The sequence below is a fragment of the Nycticebus coucang genome, chromosome 2, assembly GCF_027406575.1.
Source record: "Nycticebus coucang isolate mNycCou1 chromosome 2, mNycCou1.pri, whole genome shotgun sequence".
Lineage (NCBI taxonomy): Eukaryota > Metazoa > Chordata > Mammalia > Primates > Lorisidae > Nycticebus > Nycticebus coucang.
This window is the reverse complement of record NC_069781.1, coordinates 156,393,622-156,412,355: the sequence shown is the minus strand read 5'-3', so window position 1 is coordinate 156,412,355 and position 18,734 is coordinate 156,393,622. Positions and strand designations below refer to the sequence as shown.

Genomic DNA, 18,734 nt, shown 5'->3' with positions numbered 1-18,734 from the left:
ATGTCTTCCCCTCCCCACCATTTTTATAGGTAGTAGTAAATGGCCTTTGTAAGGCTGAAAAATATTCCGTTATATGTGTATACTACATTTTGTTTATCCATTCATCTGCTAATTCTACTTGTGGGTACATACTATATACCCAGAATATAATCATAATCATATGGTGGTAGTTCTTTTTTTGTGTGTGTGGGGTTATCACAATGAGTAAGCATGGCTCATATGGTAATTCTATTTTTAATTTATTTTATTAATTTTTTCTGTTCTTTTTTTTTTTTTAATAGGTAGGGTCTTGCTCTGTTACCTAGGCTGGAGTGCAATGGCAGGATCATAGCTCACTGTAATCTAGAACTTCTGGGCTCAAGTGATCCTCCAGCCTTCTGAGTAGCTGGGACTATAGGGACCACCATGCCAGGCTAATTTTTAAATTTTATCCTTTTTGTAGAGATGGGTGTCTTGGTATGTTGCCCAGGCTAGTCTTGAACCACTGGCCTCAAGCAAACCTCCCGCCTTACCCTCTCAAAGCACTGGGATTACAAGTGTGAGCTATGGCGCCAACCTTACTTTTGATTTTTTGAAGAGCCAAAATACTGTTTTTTAGAGCAGCTGTATCATTTTACATTCCCACCAGTAATGAATGCCATAGAGTTGCAATGATCCCATGTCCTAACACTTACTTTGTTATTTTTATTTTTATAATAGCCATCCTAATGGGTATAAAGTAGTATCTCACTGTGGTTTTTGATTTACATTTTCCTAATGATGAGTGATATTGAGCATCTTTTTTTTTTTTTTTTTTTTTGTAGAAACAGAGTCTCACTTTATGGCCCTCAGTAGAGTGCCGTGGCCTCACACAGCTCACAGCAACCTCCAACTCCTGGGCTTAAGCGATTCTCTTGCCTCAGCCTCCCGAGTAGCTGGGACTACAGGCGCCCGCCACAACGCCTGGCTATTGAGCATCTTTTTGTGTACTTATTGGCCATTGGTGTATCTTTGATGAAATTTATATTCAAGTTCTTTGCTCATTCTTTAATTGGGCTTTTTGTTGTTGAATTTTAGGAGTTCTTTATATATTATGGATATTAACCCCTTATCAGATGTATGATTTGCAGATTTTTTTTCATGGGTTGCCTTTTATATTGTGTCCTTTGTCATATACAAAAGTTTTAAATTTTGATGAAGCCCAACGTACCTATTTTTTTCTTTTATTGCCTTTGCTTTTGGTGTCATCCAAAAAGTCTTCACCAAATTTAACATAATGTTTTCTCCTATATATTTCTTCTAAGAGCTTTACAGTTTTAGCTCTTATATTTAGGTCTTTGATCCATTTTGGGTTATTTGTATATGGTATAAAGTAAGGATCTAACTTCATTCTTTTGTGCTGGGACATCCAGTTTTCCCAGCACTATTTGTTGAAAAGACTATTCTTTCCCCATAGAACCGTTTTGGCACTCTTATGGAAAACCATTTGACTATATATGTAAGGGTTTATTTCTGGGCTTTCTATTTTATTCATTCGTGTTTGTCTTTTTTTATGCTTTGATTGCTGTACATATGTAGTAAGTTTTGAAATCAGGAAATGTGAGACTTTCAACTCATTCTTCTCTTTCAGGATTGTTTTGGCTATTTGGTGTCCCTTGAGATTCCATATGAATTTTAGGATAGATTTTTCTACTTCTTTAGAAAATGTCATTGATGTTCGCATTGAATCTGTAGATCACTTTGGGTAGTATCTTAATATTAAATCTTCTAATCTATAAATATGGGTTTTCTTTCTATTTATTGGTATCTTCTTTAACTGATTTCAGCAATATCTATACATCTATATCTATATCTATGTAGAGAGAGAGATTCTCTTTCACCATGGGTAGAGTACTGTGGCACCATCATAGCTCACAGCAACCTCAAACTCTTGGGCTTAAGCAATCCTCCTGCCTCAGCCTCCTGAGTTGCTGGGACTACAGGTGCCTACCACAACACCTGGCTAATTTTTTCTATTTTTAGTAGAAATAGGAGTCTCACTCTTGTTCAGGCTGGTCTTGAGCTTCTGAGCTCAGGCAATCCACTCACATTGCCCTCCCAGAGTCCTAGGATTCAGGCATCAGCTATTGCACCTGTCCTGTTTCAGCAATATTTGGCAGTTTTCAGTGTATAAACCTTTAACCTCTTTCATTAAGCTTATTCCTAAGTATTTTATTCATGTTTGATGCTATTATAAATAGAATTGCTTTCTTAATTTCTTTTTTTAGATTGTTCATTGTTGGCCTTAGAAATGCAGTTGATTTTTGTGTTGATTTTATGTCCTGCAACTCTGCTGAATTTACTCGTTCTACTTGGCTTGATTTTTAGATCAAATTGTTGCCAGTTTTTAGATCTTAATTAAAGTCTCATAAAAATCTGGACTTCGTTTTCGTCATAAAATATTAGAAGATGTGGTACCCACGGCCTGGAGTCAGGTGGCAGCTCCTGCATTGGGCAGACCCGAGTGACCTTCAGTACAGCCCAATCCACACTCCTGCTCGTGCTCTGCTTACCAACCTCACCCATAGACCTTGCTCTGCCTGGCCTCTATGCATTTAGTGTTTTTCCTACTGAATACTTACTGTGTGTCAGGCACTGTCTAGGGGCTGGGAACACAGCAGGCAAAAATTCCTGCCTTCATAGGCCTGGTTCTAGCAGCTTTATAGCATCTCTTGTAATCCTCAAGACAACCTCAAGGAGATAGCCTTATTTATTTTTGTTTGTTTGTTTGTTTGTTTTGAGACAGAGTCCCACTATGTTGCCCTCAGTAGAGTGCTGTGGCGCCACTGCTCACAGCAACCTCAAACTCTTGGGCCCAAGCGATTCTCTTGCCTGAGCCTCCCAAGTAGCTGGGACCACAGGTGCCCGCCACACGCCTGGCTATTTTTTTTTGTTGCAGTTATCATTGTTGCTTAGCTGGCCTGGGCCGGGTTCGAACCCGCCACCCTCAGTGTATGTGGCTGGCATTGTAACCACTATGCTACAGGTGCCACGCCAGATAGCCTCATTATACAGATGAGGAAACTAAGATGCACAGAGAAGTTAAGAGATTTATTCAAGGTTACCCAGCGGGTAAGACGATGTTTGGATTAGAATGCAGGCAGTTTGGCTTGAGAATGTGAGGTGTTAACTACTATTACTGCCCCTCAGTGGCAGAAAGACCTGGAAGTGAAGGGTTGGCAGTGGAGGCAAGGTAGCATGGGCAGGGCCAGATAGGCCTGGTCAGTGGTCGTAGAGCCAGGATCAGGCCTTCCAGGGAGGGCAGTGTGGTTCTAAAGGAGGTGCTCCGTGGGCTGCCCCACTGACCTCTGGGGTGAGTTTCCTAGAGTGCGTCTGGATCCCATGTGCTCCAGCCTTCCTTCTTCCTCCTTGACATTGAGAGAGCCCTCTTATCTCTGTCCTCAGATGACAGCTGATGGTGGTTGATGGTGCTTGGTGGGAGGTAGGGAGATAATGAGCAGGTCATTGCAGGAGCAGACAGCTGAGGAAACAGACCTGTGCAGGCCAGTCCCGCCCTCTGCTGAGCTTGCTTCTGGGTTCACTGGGTGAACACAGGTCAGTGGGGGAGCTCAGCTCCCTCTTTCCTGAGCACGGCTGGACTAAGGCTCCTCAACCAAGCTCACGACTCAATTGTTCTGGAGCTTGGGCCCATGAGGCGTGTTGCAGGGGCCCACCCTGGGCCCACCTCAGCCTGGGGTGGATGTCCACACTATCCTAGGACCGTCTGGGACTGTCTCAGCAAGCTAGTTTGGAGCCTGCTTTCTCCTTTGGCCTGGCTCTTTGGCTCAGGACTGTGCACACTGCCCCTTGGTGGTTACTTAAAGTATTTGTTGAGTACCTACTGTATGCTGACCCCATGCTGGCACTTGCTTAGGACCCTCCCTGCTTGGGGCTTGCAGGTATAGATGGCCATTGCTGGCTCCGAGCTGTGGAGCCCTCTGGTTTGTGCCATGCTTGGCTCTCACCATTCCTGGCCCCGTCTCCTGTTGCTTTCTCTGCAGGCCTCTGTTTCTCTCAGATTTCATGCCTGTTTTCTCAAACCCTCTGCCTTCAAGAGGAGAAAACTGGTGTCTTCCCTACAAGTTCTCTGAAAGCAGACCCCCCAGACCCAGAGGAAGCTGGCTTGTCACCACACACCATGGAGCAGGCAGGGGTGCCTTGGCCAGGCACCAGCAGCGTCAGTGTGCTGCCTGTCAGCCACATCCCCAACTTTGCTGCCCACTGCCTGAGACAAGCTGACATGACCTACTGTCTGACATCAGTAACCTAAGGGGTCTTTGACAGCCCCTTCCTGAACCACCCCCCATGCCCACAAGCTGTCCCATTGCAGCCACCACCTTCTGGGTGTCCCCACAACCCCTCATTCCTCAGAATTTCCAAACAGAACCCAGGAGCACCATTGTGACGTAAGAAGGGAGCCTGCGCTGCAGACAGGTGGGAGTGCGCATCCTATCCCCCCAGCAGACGCTAGCAAACCCCCTCATGTCGAAGTCTGAGTTGGTGGTGGCAGCAGCAGTGGTGGAGACAGTTGAGGTCAGCCCACCCTGCCCTGTACTGAGGCAGCAGCTTGTCTGGGGAGTAAAGCGTGGGTGGCGGACCCCAACCTCTTCAAGAGGAAGTGGACCCAGAGTGCAAGAGGAATACATGTTCTTTGAGACCTGCCTCTTTGAGACCTATAATTACTGAAGAATACAAGGAATTTGTCACATATAATTCTACAGCCTAGAGACCTCTTTTTTGTATTGTACTTTGTTTTTTCCTCCAGATTTTTCGTTAACATGCTGATAAGCCTTTTCCCATGTGATTCAGAACTTGGTAAAAATGGCTGTAGTGACTACATGGTAGTCTACGTACCGTGTCTACGCACACCACTCCTCTAACAGTGGGTATTCATGGGTATTCAGGGCATCACCAGTTGTGTGCCTGGAGGATGGGTGGCTGCCTCCTCGCATCACCCCGGCTCCCTCCATGGCTAGAGACACCTGGTGCTTAGCCACAGAAAGGGGAGTTGGTAGTGGGCCGAGACGTAGCATGAGCTTTGCCTCCCTGCCTGGCCTGTGGAAGGAACATGCTGGTGCAGGCAGTGACACAGGTGACCTCTTGGGGGCCCAGCTGCTAGGGCACGTGTTTGTCCACCAGGAGGCCTTGGGCAGCCTGGTTGGGCCTCCCAGCTTTCCACTGGGTCTTGCATCTTGAAATACTCCCTGCTCCACTAGGGGCAAGGCTGGCATCTCTGGCCTTTTTCTCAGAGGTAGGAGTAGACCCTTGGCCCACTTCCTCCTGCCCAGTCAGGGAAGGTGAGACCTAACTGCTGTGGTCCAGCCATTCTCTCCAGCCCTAAGAGGCAGGAACTTTTGAGGCCGAGTCCTGCCCACAGACTGTAGTTTATGACATCTCAGCCCCTTGAAGTAGGGCGATTTTTGAAACATCCCCCCAAAATCCAAATGTTTGGCCTCTTTGGAAAGATGAGGGGTTTGGCAATGCTGTGTGTGCATTCCTACCTGGCCCCAGGCTGAGAGGACCATGTCGTGACTGCCGCCTCAGGTGACCCTTGGGTATCAAAGCCCTACTAAGCCCCTCACCAGCCTTACCTGGCTGTCTCCTGTAGGCAGCAGATGTTGTCACCCAGCAATTAGTTGTTTAGTAATTAGAACGCAGTGGTAAGTCTGACTCTCACCGGAGCCTTTCCATGGTGAGACATGGCCGTCACAGAACATTCTGCTGATGTTTGCTAGTGACAGTGTCTTTGTCTGTCTGGGTTAGTTCCTGAGGAGAGGTTCATGCGGGGGATCTGGGGCCTTTGGGACACTGCTGCAGGGAAGGGTTGCCTTTCTGGGATCTGCCGTCTTGGGCTGGCACCATGGTGGCAGGGTCTGGATGAGCCAGGTCACTGATGCTTCCTGATGGGAAGTGCACCCCCTTCTTTTCTTTCTAGGAGCCTTCCTGGCCAGCTCTCTTGCAAGGCAGATTAGGAGCTGGGGCAGACACAAGTTCCCGGGCTGCTGGCAAACCCAGCTCCCTAGGCCAACTTGCTGGAAACCACTCAAAGTGGAAAATTCTGGTGCCTGGACAAGAATGGGTCTGGGGTTTGTAGGGCCTGGAGTTTATACAGTTAAGTGCCCATTTAAAGAGAACGTGAAGTTACATAGAAAGGCAGGTACGGTAAGGGGCCTCTGAAAGAGCCTGTGCAAGGGAGTGCGCCCCTTGGTGGGCCCAGGGTAGCATTGGGCTCACCTCAGTTCACTTGCTCTCCAGACCTGGTGCTGTAGGGGGAGAGGCTGTCTGGACCAGGCGCAGTTTTTCTCACCAGGTGCCAGGTGTGACCTGGTGCTTGAACCCAGGGAGAAGGCCCAAGGCTGTGGGACTGGAGGGGCCTTGACAAGACACATTGCTCACCTCTGCTGCCGGGTGAGGAGCCTGGCCATGGGTGGGGAGAGAGGACCAGGGCTCATCGTGACCCTGGCTTTGTGCCTGCAGGTGGAAAGCCTGAAGGAGAAGCTCATCAGCCAGGCCCAGGAAGTGAGTCGTCTCCGATCAGAGCTGGTGAGGCACCACAATGCCGTCCTGAGGTGGGGCAGGGGGACTGGCCTGGCCTGTGTAGGGCAAGACCCCATCTCTCCCAGCCCGCTGGTCCCACCCCATCTCAAAAACTCACCCAGAGTCCTTATCTACCTAGTGCCTCCGAAGGGAGGGAGGTGAATGCTCATTTGCCACCGTAAAATGGGAGTGTGAACTCTATTATAAATATGACTTCTTGTTACTTTCACACTCAGGAAAATAGAGCAAGGGGTGGGTGCGATGGGAGAGCAGACCCTGCTTTACTCCCGTCTTGTTCCCCCACTGTCTTTCTCTTGGTTTCTCTCTTGAGCACGTCCCTTTTGCTCGCCTTGCCTCTCCTCTCTCCCCTGCCACATGCGCCCCCTCAGCCCTACTTCTCTGCAGGGGGGCACTGACTTAGAGAAGCACCGGGACCTGCTGATGGTGGAGAATGAGCGGCTGAGGGAGGAGATGCGGCGCTGCGAGGCCGAGCTACAGGAGCTGCGGGCGACGCCAGTGGCCCCTTGCCCGGGCTGTGAGCACAGCCAGGTGAGTGGACACCCACAGCCCTCACCCTGCTTCTGGAGGGCTCGGCCCCTGATGGTGACCCCAGCTCCTAATGGTGACCCCTTCTGCAGGAGAGTGCCCAGCTCCGCGACAAGCTGTCCCAGCTGCAACTGGAGGTGGCAGAGAACAAAGGCATGCTGTCAGAGCTGAACCTGGAGGTGCAGCAGAAGACTGACCGGCTGGCAGAGGTCGAGCTGCGGCTCAAGGACTGCCTGGCTGAGAAGGCGCAGGAGGAGGAGCGGCTCAGCCGGCGCCTGCGCGACAGCCATGAGACTATTGCCAGCCTGCGGGCCCAGTCCCCACCTGTCAAGGTGAACTATAGCGCAGGCGGCCAAGGGTGGTGCTCTGTGTGAGCTGACCTGTGCCTTGGCCCTTGGCCCCTGGTGCCCAGGGTAGGGCTGCTGTAAGAGGGGCTGGTCCTGGAACATGAGGAGGTGCGGGTTGATGAAGGAATCCTTCTGTTTCTGTGCTTGGCCTTGCCCCTCCCCTTCCTGCTGTCCAGGGCCAGGCATGGAGTAGGTATCCTGAAGCAAGGTGCCCCTGTGTGCCAAGTGTAGACTCAGCACGGCCTCTGCATTCTGCTCTCATTTTTGCCCTTCTGGTCTGTTCTGTACGTAGGCTGGGGCCACAGCCACGCTTACAGTAGGCTTTCATTAAGATGAGAAGATTTCAGGAGGTCCCACAGCTTTTGCAAAGCCAGGACCTTAAGGCTCCTCTAGTTTTTTCTAGGGCTCTTAGAGGGATGTTCCTGATGGTCCTCTCCCGTGGCCGTCAGTGTCTCAGGGCCTGGGGTGAGGTCAGGGTGCCCAGATGGTTCCATGTGCTCATCCCTCTCTCACGTTGCAGTATGTCATCAAGACGGTGGAGGTGGAGTCACCCAAGACGAAGCAGGCCCTCAGTGAGTCCCAGACCCGGAACCAGCACCTGCAGGAGCAGGTGGCCATGCAGAGGCAGGTGCTGAAGGAGATGGAGCAGCAGCTGCAGAGCTCACATCAGCTGACCATGCAGCTCCGGGCACAGGTGTGCAGGCTGCGTGGACACACCCAGGGGGCCTTCAGGGCAGTGCGGTTGAGTGGTTGGGACCCAACACACCTGAGGTCCAATCCTGCTCTCCCCAATGGCCATGTGACCAAAGGCAAGTTTTGTCCAGGTCTCTGTTTCCTCATCTATAATGCGACCTGGTTCTGGACCCCATTTCACAGTGAGGACTCAAGAGCATGATCCCAAAAGGCTCTCTGCCCAGGGCACGGCACACAGGCTATGGCTCAGTAAACTCCACTGCTGCTCTTGTCACTGTCACACCACACATACTTCCCTGTTCTTCTGGGGCACAGGGCTTGTGCATACATTCCTGGGATTGTGTTGGTGCTAGAGCTAATGCAGGGAGGTGACCACTACACACAGCTCACAGCCATTCTAGTTCTCTACTCCGTGCGTGTGCACCTGAGTGTTCACAGGCATGTGAGGTGAGCGGCGGGGCTTCTTTCCCAGTGTGGCACCGGCCCCTCTCCCTCCTGTGCCCCATGGTACTGAGCCTTCTCCTGGCCTGGCTGCCAGATTGCCATGTATGAGTCAGAGCTGGAGCGGGCACATGGGCAGATGCTGGAGGAGATGCAGTCGCTGGAAGAGGATAAGAACCGAGCCATCGAGGAGGCCTTTGCCAGAGCCCAGGTGGAGATGAAGGCCGTGCATGAGAACCTGGCAGGTGAGCTGGCCGGTTGGGCCCTGACTCCTGCCCACTTGCTCCCCTGTCCCTCGGTCCCCATCTGCCTCACACTTGGGTCCCCATAGGTGTCCGGGCCAACCTGCTGACGCTGCAGCCGGCACTGCGGACCCTCACTCACGACTACAACGGGCTCAAGCGGCAGGTGCGCAGCTTCCCGTTGCTTTTGCAGGAGGCCCTCAGGAGCGTCAAGGCAGAGGTGAGCCAGGCGGCGCGTGGGTGACTGCAGGCCAGAGGCTGTGTATGTGGGGAGTGTTGTACCGGGAAGAAGTCTGAAGCTCAGGCAGACACAGTGCCCACCAGGGTTCCCTCCCCAAACTCAGACAAAGCTCCCCAGGCAACACCCACCCCCTACACTGCTGCCTTAGAGGTAATGTTTCAAATAGACTGGTCAGGGGTAGGTATTTGTTTTATTGTGATTAGACCAGAGCTGTTAACGTTTATCTCACGTTCAAACACATATCTGTCAGATTTAATTTAATTTTTTAAGGTTGTACTTGTACAGTATGAGAATAGCCAGTGTTGCTTAAGTGCCTCCTACGAGTTGAGCCTTTTATAGCCGATGGCTCCTTGAATTTGTATGACAGCTCTGCAGAGACTAATATATTTTAGGAATAGAAAATAGTTCTTCTTAAAAAAATTATTACATCAGTAATACATGGACATGGTGAAAAGTCTAACCCTTCAAAAGAGCATCAGGTGGCTGGGCATGATGGTTCATGCCTGTAATCCTAGCATTCTGGGAGGCCGAGGCAGGATGATCACTTGAGCTCAGAAGTTTGAGACCACCCTGAGCAAGAGCAAGATCTCTGCACCCTCTAAAAGCAGAAAAACTAGCCAGGCATTGTGGCAGGTACCTATAGTCCCAGCTACTTGGGAGGCTGAGGCAAAGGATTGCTTGAGCCCAGGAGTTTGAGCTTGCTGTGAGCTATGATGATACCGCAGTACGCTACCCAGGGCACAGAGTGAAACTCTGTCTTAAAAAAAACCATCAGGTGAACAGGAAAGGCCCCTCTGCCACCCTGCCCTGCCCTACTCCCCTAAGGCAGCCTGTTTCTGTGTCCCCTGCCCGAGGGTGTTCTGAGCATGATTAAGCCTATTGGTGTATACATATAGGCGTACAGTGGGGCTCTGCATCCACAGATTCTACATCCTCAGAGTCAACAAACCACAACTTGAAAATATTTGAAAAAAAATTAATAATACAACAATAAACAAAAGAAAAAACTAATATAGTTAATAACATTTCCATTGAATTTAGGTTTAATAATCATTAGGGGTACTTTAAAGTATACAGAGGCTGGGTGAAAAGTGGCTCATGCCTGTAGTCCCAGCAACTTGAAAGGCTGAAGCAGAAGGATCCCTTGAGCCTAAGAGTTCAAGGCTGCAATGAGCTATGATCCCACTGCTGCCCTCCAGCCTGGGCAACAGAGGGAGACCCCACTCTAAAGTAAGTAAATAAAGTATATGGAGGTTGTGCATAGGTTATAGGCAGATACTATGGCGTTTTATATCAGGGATTCAAGCATCTGCAGATTGTGGTGTCTGCAGCTGGGATCAATCTTCCACAGATACCAAGGGACAACTGTATACACTTTCACCCCAACATACTGCACATGTGGTCTTGCGTCTTGCTTCTCCCCAACCATGAAATGTAACTGGGAGATCTTTACCTACCATCTCTTTACAGATTCATGAGTTAGATGGGATTATCCCGTTTTATAGATGGGGTAGAGCTGGAATTTGAGTCCAGACAAATCACAGAGTCAAGCGCGAGTGCTGTGGGGTGAAGGAAGAGTCCTGGATTTTGCTTCTTCACAGCTTGAGCTATTGTCTTACCCTCACTGGGGCTCAGTTTCTTCCTCTGTAAAGTGGGGAGTGCAGCATTACCTACCCAGAGAGGTGATTGGGATAGGTTGACACATGACAGCATGTGTCAAATACTCAGCCCAGGATGGGCAGTGAGACAGGCGAGGCTGACGGAGTCGCCCCTGACAGTAGTGTGCATCTCCCACCAGATAGGCCAGGCCATCGAGGAGGTCAACAGCAATAACCAGGAGCTGCTGCGCAAGTACCGCCGGGAGCTGCAGCTGCGCAAGAAGTGCCACAATGAGCTCGTGCGGCTGAAAGGTGACATAGCGGGATAGGGCGGTTCTGGCACAGGGATCCTCAGCCTGACTTGGCAGTCATCCTGGGACCTGTTCCCTGTCAATAAGGAGCTCTTATAATCAATCCTGCTCTTATAGATAAGGAAATGGAGGCATAGAGAAATCAGGGAACTTGCCCTAAGCCACATGGCTAGTAAACGGTCCACCTTGGATTCGAACTTGAAGCCACTGCCTGGATGGCCATGGCAGGTTACTCCCCAGGCCCTCGGCAGCCAAGGGGTGGGGTATTGGAGCCCTGGGTCGTGGCTGGCTGGAATGCCACTTGTTTGACCTGGGGGCCTGGTCAAGCTTGGGACTTCACCATTCACTGCACAGAGGTGTGAGAGTGTCTGCTGTATGCCAGGGGCTGTTCCAGACACTGAGGACCCACAGATGGCCACACGGTGCTCATGTTAGCTGGGAGAATGGACAGTGACCAGTGATCACCCAGAGAACCATAATACTGCCCTATTACAGGGCTGGGACAGACAGGGGTATTGGGGGGATTGCTGGAGTGGATGGGGAAGGAGGGAGGGTGAGGCTATGCTGGCTGTGTAGGCATTTTCTCTTCATTCCAGGAACATGGGGATCCCACCTAAAGGTTGGAAGTAAGGGGGTGACATGTTGAGCTCATGCTGCCAAATACCCCTGTGGCTGTTCTTAGATACCCTGCCAGCCAGCCACCTGCTGTCTGGTCCTGTTTGCCCATCTGATTTCTAAGCCTGTGCTGGCTGGCACTGATGGCGTCCTTTTAGACTGAGGAAACAAGTCCCTTGGCTCACTGGGGCCCAAGGCCCTCTTTGCATAGATGAGGAAACAAATCCAGAGGAAAAAAGTATCCATTTTGGTGTCTCACTCAGAATTGGAACAGTGCTGAGCGGACACTTAGCTTCTCCTGCCTAACCCCAAGGCAAAGTTCATACCTTCAGCTAGTCTACTCAGGAAGTAAATGTACTAAATGAATTTACACTATAGTGTGAGTGACTGATAACAGCTTTATGGGTCACCTTGTCCCGCCAGGCTTTTCTTTTTTTTTTTGTAGAGACAGAGTCTCATTGTACCACCCTCGGTAGAGTGCCGTGGCGTCACACAGCTCACAGCAACCTCCAGCTCTTGGGCTTACATGATTCTCTTGCCTCAGCCTCCCGAGTAGCTGGGACTACAGGCGCCCGCCACAACGCCCAGCTATCCTGCCGGGCTTTTCTTACATGGCAAGGGACCCCTAGGCCACCAGGATCTCAGTGGAGGTTGTCTGGTCTTGACCCTGCCTGGGCCCATCTCTTCATCCTCAACCAATCCAGGGAACATCCGAGTGATTGCTCGTGTCCGGCCAGTCACCAAAGAAGACGGGGAAGGACCCGAGGCAACCAATGCTGTGACCTTTGATCCCGATGACGACTCCATCATCCATCTGCTGCATAAGGGCAAGCCTGTGTCCTTTGAGTTGGACAAGGTCTTCTCCCCATGGGCATCACAGCAGGATGTGAGTTTCTCCACAGGAAGAAAGAAGCGTCAGAGTGGGAGGAGGGCAGGATTGAGATGCGAGAAGCCAGGGTCCCCCTCCTTCTGTGGGGGAGAAAGGTGGGAAGCTAAGATGGAGGACCTCGAGGAGAGATCTGGGCATGGCCTCTCGCAGTCATGTGTCTCTGCCTATCTGCACGACCTGTGGCCCCCTCCAGCAGGGAATACCCTCCCCGATCAGTCCCATAGGCCTTCCTAAGGACCTCCCAGCCTGGCTCCCAGTGCTGGGCCCTCAGCTGTGTGAGAACCACGTGTCTCAGCGTCTCATCCTGCCCAGACCAACCTGCTGGGCCTGTCTTACCTGTGCCCTCCTGTTTCTGTGTCTGGCTCTGCCACCTTTCCCCTATCCTCTGTCCACTAGCAGGCAAGCCCAGGCCAGAGAGGGGCCAGGCATGTGCCAGCCTCTGCTCTTATCTTGCTAAGTATTCCGTGAGGGTGGGGGAGGTGGGCACCATCCAGTCTTCCTTTCAGCCTTCTGCTAGCCAGGTTGCTTCTAATGTCTAAGGCAAATGACTTATTAGTCACCAGGTGACTGCGGTCACATGTGCTGTGTTACCACTCAAGGAGAGTGTGGTCAGGGAGGTGGCTGGATTTGCATCTGATAGTGGGCCCCTGGTCCTAGTGGCCCTGGAAACTCCCCATTCTCCAGCCTTCCTCTCTCCCTTCCTCCCTCCCAGGTGTTCCAGGAGGTACAAGCCCTGATCACCTCCTGCATTGATGGCTTCAACGTCTGCATCTTTGCCTACGGACAGACAGGTGCTGGCAAGACGTACACGATGGAGGTGGGTACCCACAAGTAGGTCAGGATTACCGGTGAGGACGACCCCACTGCTGTTGATGGGACTCCCTCATTGGTCTTGGGGGGTGTTTTGCTTCATGTGGCCCTACCAGCCCCCAGAAGCAGATGCTGTAGTTATCTGTGTTAGCCCCTAGGGCACCTGTGATGGTGCCAGCAGGACTGGGACAGCTGCGGGCTGGGGAACAAAGGAGGGCCCTCATGCATTGACTGCCTTGTGTTGGGCCTGGGGAAGGCCCTCAAGGGGAGACTGGCCACGTGAAGTCTGTTGTGGGAAGCCCTGCCGCTAGCCTGCAGCTCATGCAGAACTTCATCTCCCTACTTATAGCCAGTCCTCCTCCATGAGTGGCAGGGAACAGGGCCGGGAAGAAGCTTGACTGTGGATAGAGAGCATGGGAGAGCTGGCCCCTACGGGTGTTTTGGCATCTGACTATGTCCCTGGCTCTTGAGGGAACTGTGGGATTCCCTGGGTCAGGGACGAGGGCAGGCACCAGGCGTCTGGGTAAGAGGAGAGGGCTATTAGCACCCTCTGGGAGCCTGCCACGGTTGCCTCTTTTCCCTATCTGGGCCATGCTTCTCCCTCAGTTCTAGGATTAGTGAGGAGGTAGGTGAGTGGGGGCAGGCCAAGGGAGTGCGGGTGTGCACAGCCCCTACTGGGTCCTAGTTCTGTTTGGGGTTGCTTAGAGTTGAGGTGACCAGCAGGAGTGCCTGTCCGTCAAGCATGTCTGCTAAGGCCTGGGGTGTGTCAGGCCTCATGCCAGGCAGCAGGGCATGGCTGTGACTGGAACAAAGCCCCTGCCCCCCACAGAGCCAACCGGGCAGTGGGAGACAGCAGTGAGTGCAAAGCATGTCAGTCAGGTGCCGGGAAGAATAAAGCTGAGGAGGAAGAACTGGAAGGGAGCGACAAGGGATTTGGGAGTGTGGGGGAAGCCCCCCTGGGGAGATGCTGTCAGAGGAGAGGAGAGGGCCAGACTTTCCAGTCCCTCAAGGTCCTAGGTATGGGACTCCAGATTCCCCTCTAGAAAGGCAGCCAGCCCATCTGGCCCCTCTGCCTGGATCTGCTAGGTTCATGGCCTCCCTGGCATTGACACCCCTCTGGGCGGTGCCAAGGAAGTCATTTGTTTCCAGTGCCCCCTCCCAGGTAACCCAGCAGGGCCAGGTCTTTCACCCCAGGGCTCTAGATCTCAGGGCTGGCAGATGATGCCATTTTAAAGATGAGGAAACTAAGGCCCAGGGAGGTGAAGTTGCTTGCACCTGGTATTTGGCATTTTGGGGAACAGACTGGCATGCAAGTGGGGGCTTGGGGTGACAGATGCCATGTGAGTGTCTGTACGGCTCCCCCTAGTGGAGGGGAGAGGCCTCGCTCATTGGGGTCTTTCTTCCTGCCTAGGGGACCCCTGAGAACCCTGGCATCAACCAGCGGGCCCTGCAGCTGCTCTTCTCGGAGGTGCAGGAGAAGGCGTCCGACTGGGAATACACCATCACTGTCAGTGGGGCAGAGATCTACAATGAAGTCCTCAGGTGAGAGGCCCAGGGGCAGAAGAAGCCTGGCTCGGCCCATGGGGCTAGGAGTCCCTGGTGGGGAGGAGGGGCTGTCTCTGAGCTTGCCTAGGAGGCCCAGCCCCAGGCACTCCTTTTCCCCTGCCTGTGGGCCACACAGGTGACAAAGGGGAGACTGGGCAGCTGGGAGCCTTGCCCATTGGGAGGCGGGAGCAGCACCATCCACCTGTCTCTGGAGCTCAGTGCAGGAGGGGAGCTGGAAGAGGAGAGTGGGCTCAGCCCCACTACTGCCTTGAAGGTGTGATGGGCTGGGCGCAGTGCAAGCAGGGCCCAGAAAGGAGGAAGTGACTGTCCCACCTACCCCTCCAGGGACCTGCTGGGGAAAGAGCCACAGGAGAAACTAGAGATTCGGCTGTGCCCAGATGGAAGTGGGCAGCTGTACGTGCCAGGGCTGACAGAGTTCCGGGTGCAGAGTGTGGATGATATCAACAAGGTATGGGGCTGCTGGGGGTGGGGGTGTGTGGGGAAATGCTGGGGACACCTTGCCCACAGTAGAGCTGCTCAGAGGACAGAACCTCGTTCACATACAGGTTCTGTGGAGTCTCTGGTATGTGTCCTCAGGCAAGTCCCCACGCCTGAGCTTCCTCATCTAAAACTTGGAGGGTGACACCAGCCCTCTTGGGGTTCTCAGGGAGACAGGGTGATTCTGAAGACCCCGTTCTAAATCCTTGTGCCTTTGCCCTCCACTCCCAATCTGCCCCCTAGGTGTTTGAGTTCGGCCATACCAACCGCACTACGGAGTTCACCAACCTGAATGAGCACAGCTCCCGCTCGCACGCACTGCTCATTGTGACCGTGCGTGGTGTGGACTGCAGCACAGGCCTCCGCACCACGGGTGAGAGGGGGTGATGGGCAGCCTGGCCTGAGGACCCCTTGTCGCCCGTTCCCCTTCCCTGGGCAGCCCTGATAGCCCGGTGCCTTCCCTGCAGGGAAGCTGAACCTGGTGGACTTGGCGGGTTCGGAGCGTGTGGGCAAGTCTGGGGCTGAGGGCAGCCGCCTGCGAGAGGCTCAACACATCAACAAGTCGCTGTCGGCCCTGGGGGATGTTATCGCTGCCCTGCGCTCCCGCCAGGGCCATGTGCCCTTCCGCAACTCCAAGCTCACCTACCTGCTGCAGGACTCACTCAGTGGTGACAGCAAGACCCTCATGGTGGTACAGGTGAGGGCCTAGGGGTTTGGCCAGCACCCAGACCCAGACGCCCAAGGCTGTGCAGACGTGCTCATGTCAGCAGCTTGAGTCAGTGACAGGCGCCCTCTCCACCTCTGGACTCCCACCACCCTGGCCACACACACCTTTGTACCTCAGTCCCTTGACACCCTTGACTGCATTAAATCTGCCACCTTGATTGCCCTCTGTCCTATCTGTCTTGTCCGAGAAGTCTTCTTGTGTCCCTGGGCCATGAGCACCTTCTGGTGGCTGTGCTGCCCCCTCCACTTCTGTGGGGGTGGCCGGCTGGCCAGGGTGGGCAGTGAGCTCTTACATCCCCTAGGTGTCCCCCGTGGAGAAGAACACCAGCGAGACGCTTTATTCCCTCAAGTTTGCCGAGAGGGTGCGCTCTGTGGAGCTGGGCCCTGGGCCACGCCGGGCAGAGCTGGGGTCCTGGTCAAGCCAGGAGCATCTAGAGGTACGTGGACCTCTACCAGCCTGTCTCAGAGACAGGGTGATGGGTAGGAAGATGTGTCTGTGAGGACAGCCTGAAGTGGTAGTGGGGGCTAGAACTTGAACCCAGACTCAGTAGCCTCTGTAGTCCAAGTATTTCTTTTTGGCCTCAGGTACCCGTTGGGTGGTCAGCAGGTCATGGGGTGGTTTGCAGGCCTGGCACGCAGTGCTCAGTAGTGACTTAAACCAGGAAACTCTTGTTATGTTCATTATCTCATTTAATCCTTGCAATAACTGAGGCACAAGGAATCATAATGCCCATTTTACAGAAGAGGAAACTGAGTTGAAGGAAGCACAGTGGGATGGTGGGAGGCAACCAGGATCCTTGCTCACCTGCCCTTCCCTACTCACAGTGGGAGCCAGCTTGCCAGACGCCACAGCCTTCAGCACGAGCCCATTCAGCCCCCAGCTCTGGGCCCACAAGCCGTCCTGGCTCCATCCGTAGGAAGCTGCAGCCCTCTGGTGAGCCTGGAGGGAGTGGGCCTGGTGGGTGGGGGAGCCTCCCCAAAGGGTAATCAGGCTGCCTTACCTGGATGGCCTTTTTCTTTTCTTTTCTTTCTTTTTTAAAACTTTATATAACTTCTCCAGAAACTTGTTTTACAATCTCCCCTACCCCTGGGGAAGTAGTCAGGGCACAGTGTTGTACCCACTTTACAGATGGGATATCTAAAGTGCTCGGAGAGGGGGAAGAGTATGAGGAAGAGCCCATCCTCCCAGCTGGGGCTGCTGACCCAAGGCCCACCCAAGTTTTTGAGGGTGAGCTGTCTGGGCTCATGTGGTATCACCATTCCAGAGCAGGTCTGGTGTTCCCCGTCCCCAAGCCTTGGGCTGGCCTATGTCCCTGATAAGGAGGAAGCCCCCACAGGACTAGAATCCAGGGCTCCAGTCTCTGTTTTGCTCTATTCATGGAAGGGCCTGGCCAGTCCCTGAGTCCAAAGGGGTATGGGCAACAGACTCCTATGGGGTCCTGGCCCGAGGCAAGCCTACCAGTGAGACAACTGTCACTTTGATTTCAGCCTGACGGCTAGGGCTGCAGAGTCTCTAGGTGAGTGTGGGGCCAGGGGCCCAGGGCTGCCTGCCCACCCACCCGCCTGCCCGCCGTGGGTTGTAGGGCTATGCTGGGGAGTTCAGCTGCTCAGGGCTGGGACCGTCCTTTTGCTGCCTGCTTGTCTGTGTGCTTCTGCTGGGCTCCCTGCTCTCGGCAGCACCTGCTGTGCGCTGCCACCCCCAAGTAAGGGAACAAGAGGCTGATGATCCCACTGCTCCTGCAGGGAAGTCGAGGCCGGTGCCTGTGTGATGGACAAGCCTGCCTATGGGTCAGGAGCTGCTCCCTGAGGCCTGCTGCTCTTGCAGCGCCAGGACCCCGAGAAGTGGGGGCCACGGTGGAGGCTCGTCTTCTGTCCTGTCTCCCCTCAGATGAGAAACACGTTCAGAAGGAAAAGTGGCTCTTGGCTGTGGCTCTGGTACAGATAGCGTGGGCTGGAAGGGCAGGCCTGGGCCACCAGAAAGCTGGGCCCCCAGGGTGGGGGGCAGGAGTAAGTGGGAAGTGGGCCTCTCACCTGGGCTGGGGATGGTGGAGAACCTTACCCAGGCTGGCCCAACTCCCCTCCCCAGCTGGCATGGCCAGTTTCCTTAGGGTGGACTGAGGAACCACAGGCAGGTTGGTTGCACCAAGGGCAGCCCTGCCTGCCACCGTCCCCCAAGGAGGGGATCCCACAGCTGGGTGTGTACATAGTGTTCCTAGGTGTACATAGAGCGTGGCCCTCCGGCATGGGCTGAGCTGTATTTATGGCTGGCAGGAGGCCAGCGGGCAGGGTTCTGTGGCCCCCTTCTCTGCTGGGCACCAGGCTCTCCTTGCTCACTGGTCTCTTGACAGTTTCCTCCCTCTGAAATCCTATTTAAGAACTTTTGGAAACTTAGCCATTTTTACTTATTAAAATAAAAGCCTTTTTACACAAGTATAGTCTGGGTCTGTGAGTCCCGCTCAGTCCAACCATGGGGGGCAGGACATTGGCATGGCCTGTGAACTTGCACTGCTGGCTAGTCAACATGTAGACCTGGTGACTAGGTCACCAGGAGCACGTGTCTGGAACCCTGGAGAGGGAGCCAGCACTGCTCCCTACCCTGGGTAACTTCTGTTGTTATGGTCAGTTACCTACTCTGTCCCTACAGTAACTGACCCAGCCAATGGTGGCATCACTTCCA

The 18,734-nt window shown here is 53.3% G+C and overlaps 1 protein-coding gene across 10 annotated transcripts in view; it reads left to right on the top strand.

Annotated features, from left to right (window-relative positions):
* Positions 1 to 18,507, top strand: part of KIFC3 (kinesin family member C3) — a 37,686-nt gene extending 19,179 nt beyond the window's left edge. For 2 of the 10 annotated variants that reach the window (XM_053602691.1, XM_053602683.1), the window contains exons 6-23: positions 6,496 to 6,561; positions 6,961 to 7,104; positions 7,194 to 7,433; positions 7,969 to 8,142; positions 8,273 to 8,323; positions 8,680 to 8,827; positions 8,914 to 9,044; positions 10,864 to 10,975; positions 12,294 to 12,475; positions 13,191 to 13,295; positions 14,700 to 14,830; positions 15,179 to 15,302; positions 15,575 to 15,704; positions 15,799 to 16,028; positions 16,360 to 16,494; positions 16,883 to 16,991; positions 17,546 to 17,574; positions 17,801 to 18,506. In XM_053602691.1, coding sequence (XP_053458666.1) covers positions 6,496 to 6,561; positions 6,961 to 7,104; positions 7,194 to 7,433; positions 7,969 to 8,142; positions 8,273 to 8,323; positions 8,680 to 8,827; positions 8,914 to 9,044; positions 10,864 to 10,975; positions 12,294 to 12,475; positions 13,191 to 13,295; positions 14,700 to 14,830; positions 15,179 to 15,302; positions 15,575 to 15,704; positions 15,799 to 16,028; positions 16,360 to 16,494; positions 16,883 to 16,991; positions 17,546 to 17,550 — 2,217 coding nt within the window. In that variant the 3' untranslated portion in view covers positions 17,551 to 17,574; positions 17,801 to 18,506. Of the gene's footprint in view, positions 1 to 6,495; positions 6,562 to 6,886; positions 7,105 to 7,193; positions 7,434 to 7,968; positions 8,143 to 8,272; positions 8,324 to 8,679; positions 8,828 to 8,913; positions 9,045 to 10,863; positions 10,976 to 12,293; positions 12,476 to 13,190; positions 13,296 to 14,699; positions 14,831 to 15,178; positions 15,303 to 15,574; positions 15,705 to 15,798; positions 16,029 to 16,359; positions 16,495 to 16,882; positions 16,992 to 17,545; positions 17,575 to 17,800 lie in introns of all 10 variants that reach the window. The other 8 variants (XM_053602721.1, XM_053602733.1, XM_053602696.1 and 5 more) reach the window with 7 other exon arrangements.
* Positions 18,508 to 18,734: the final 227 nt, after the last annotated feature.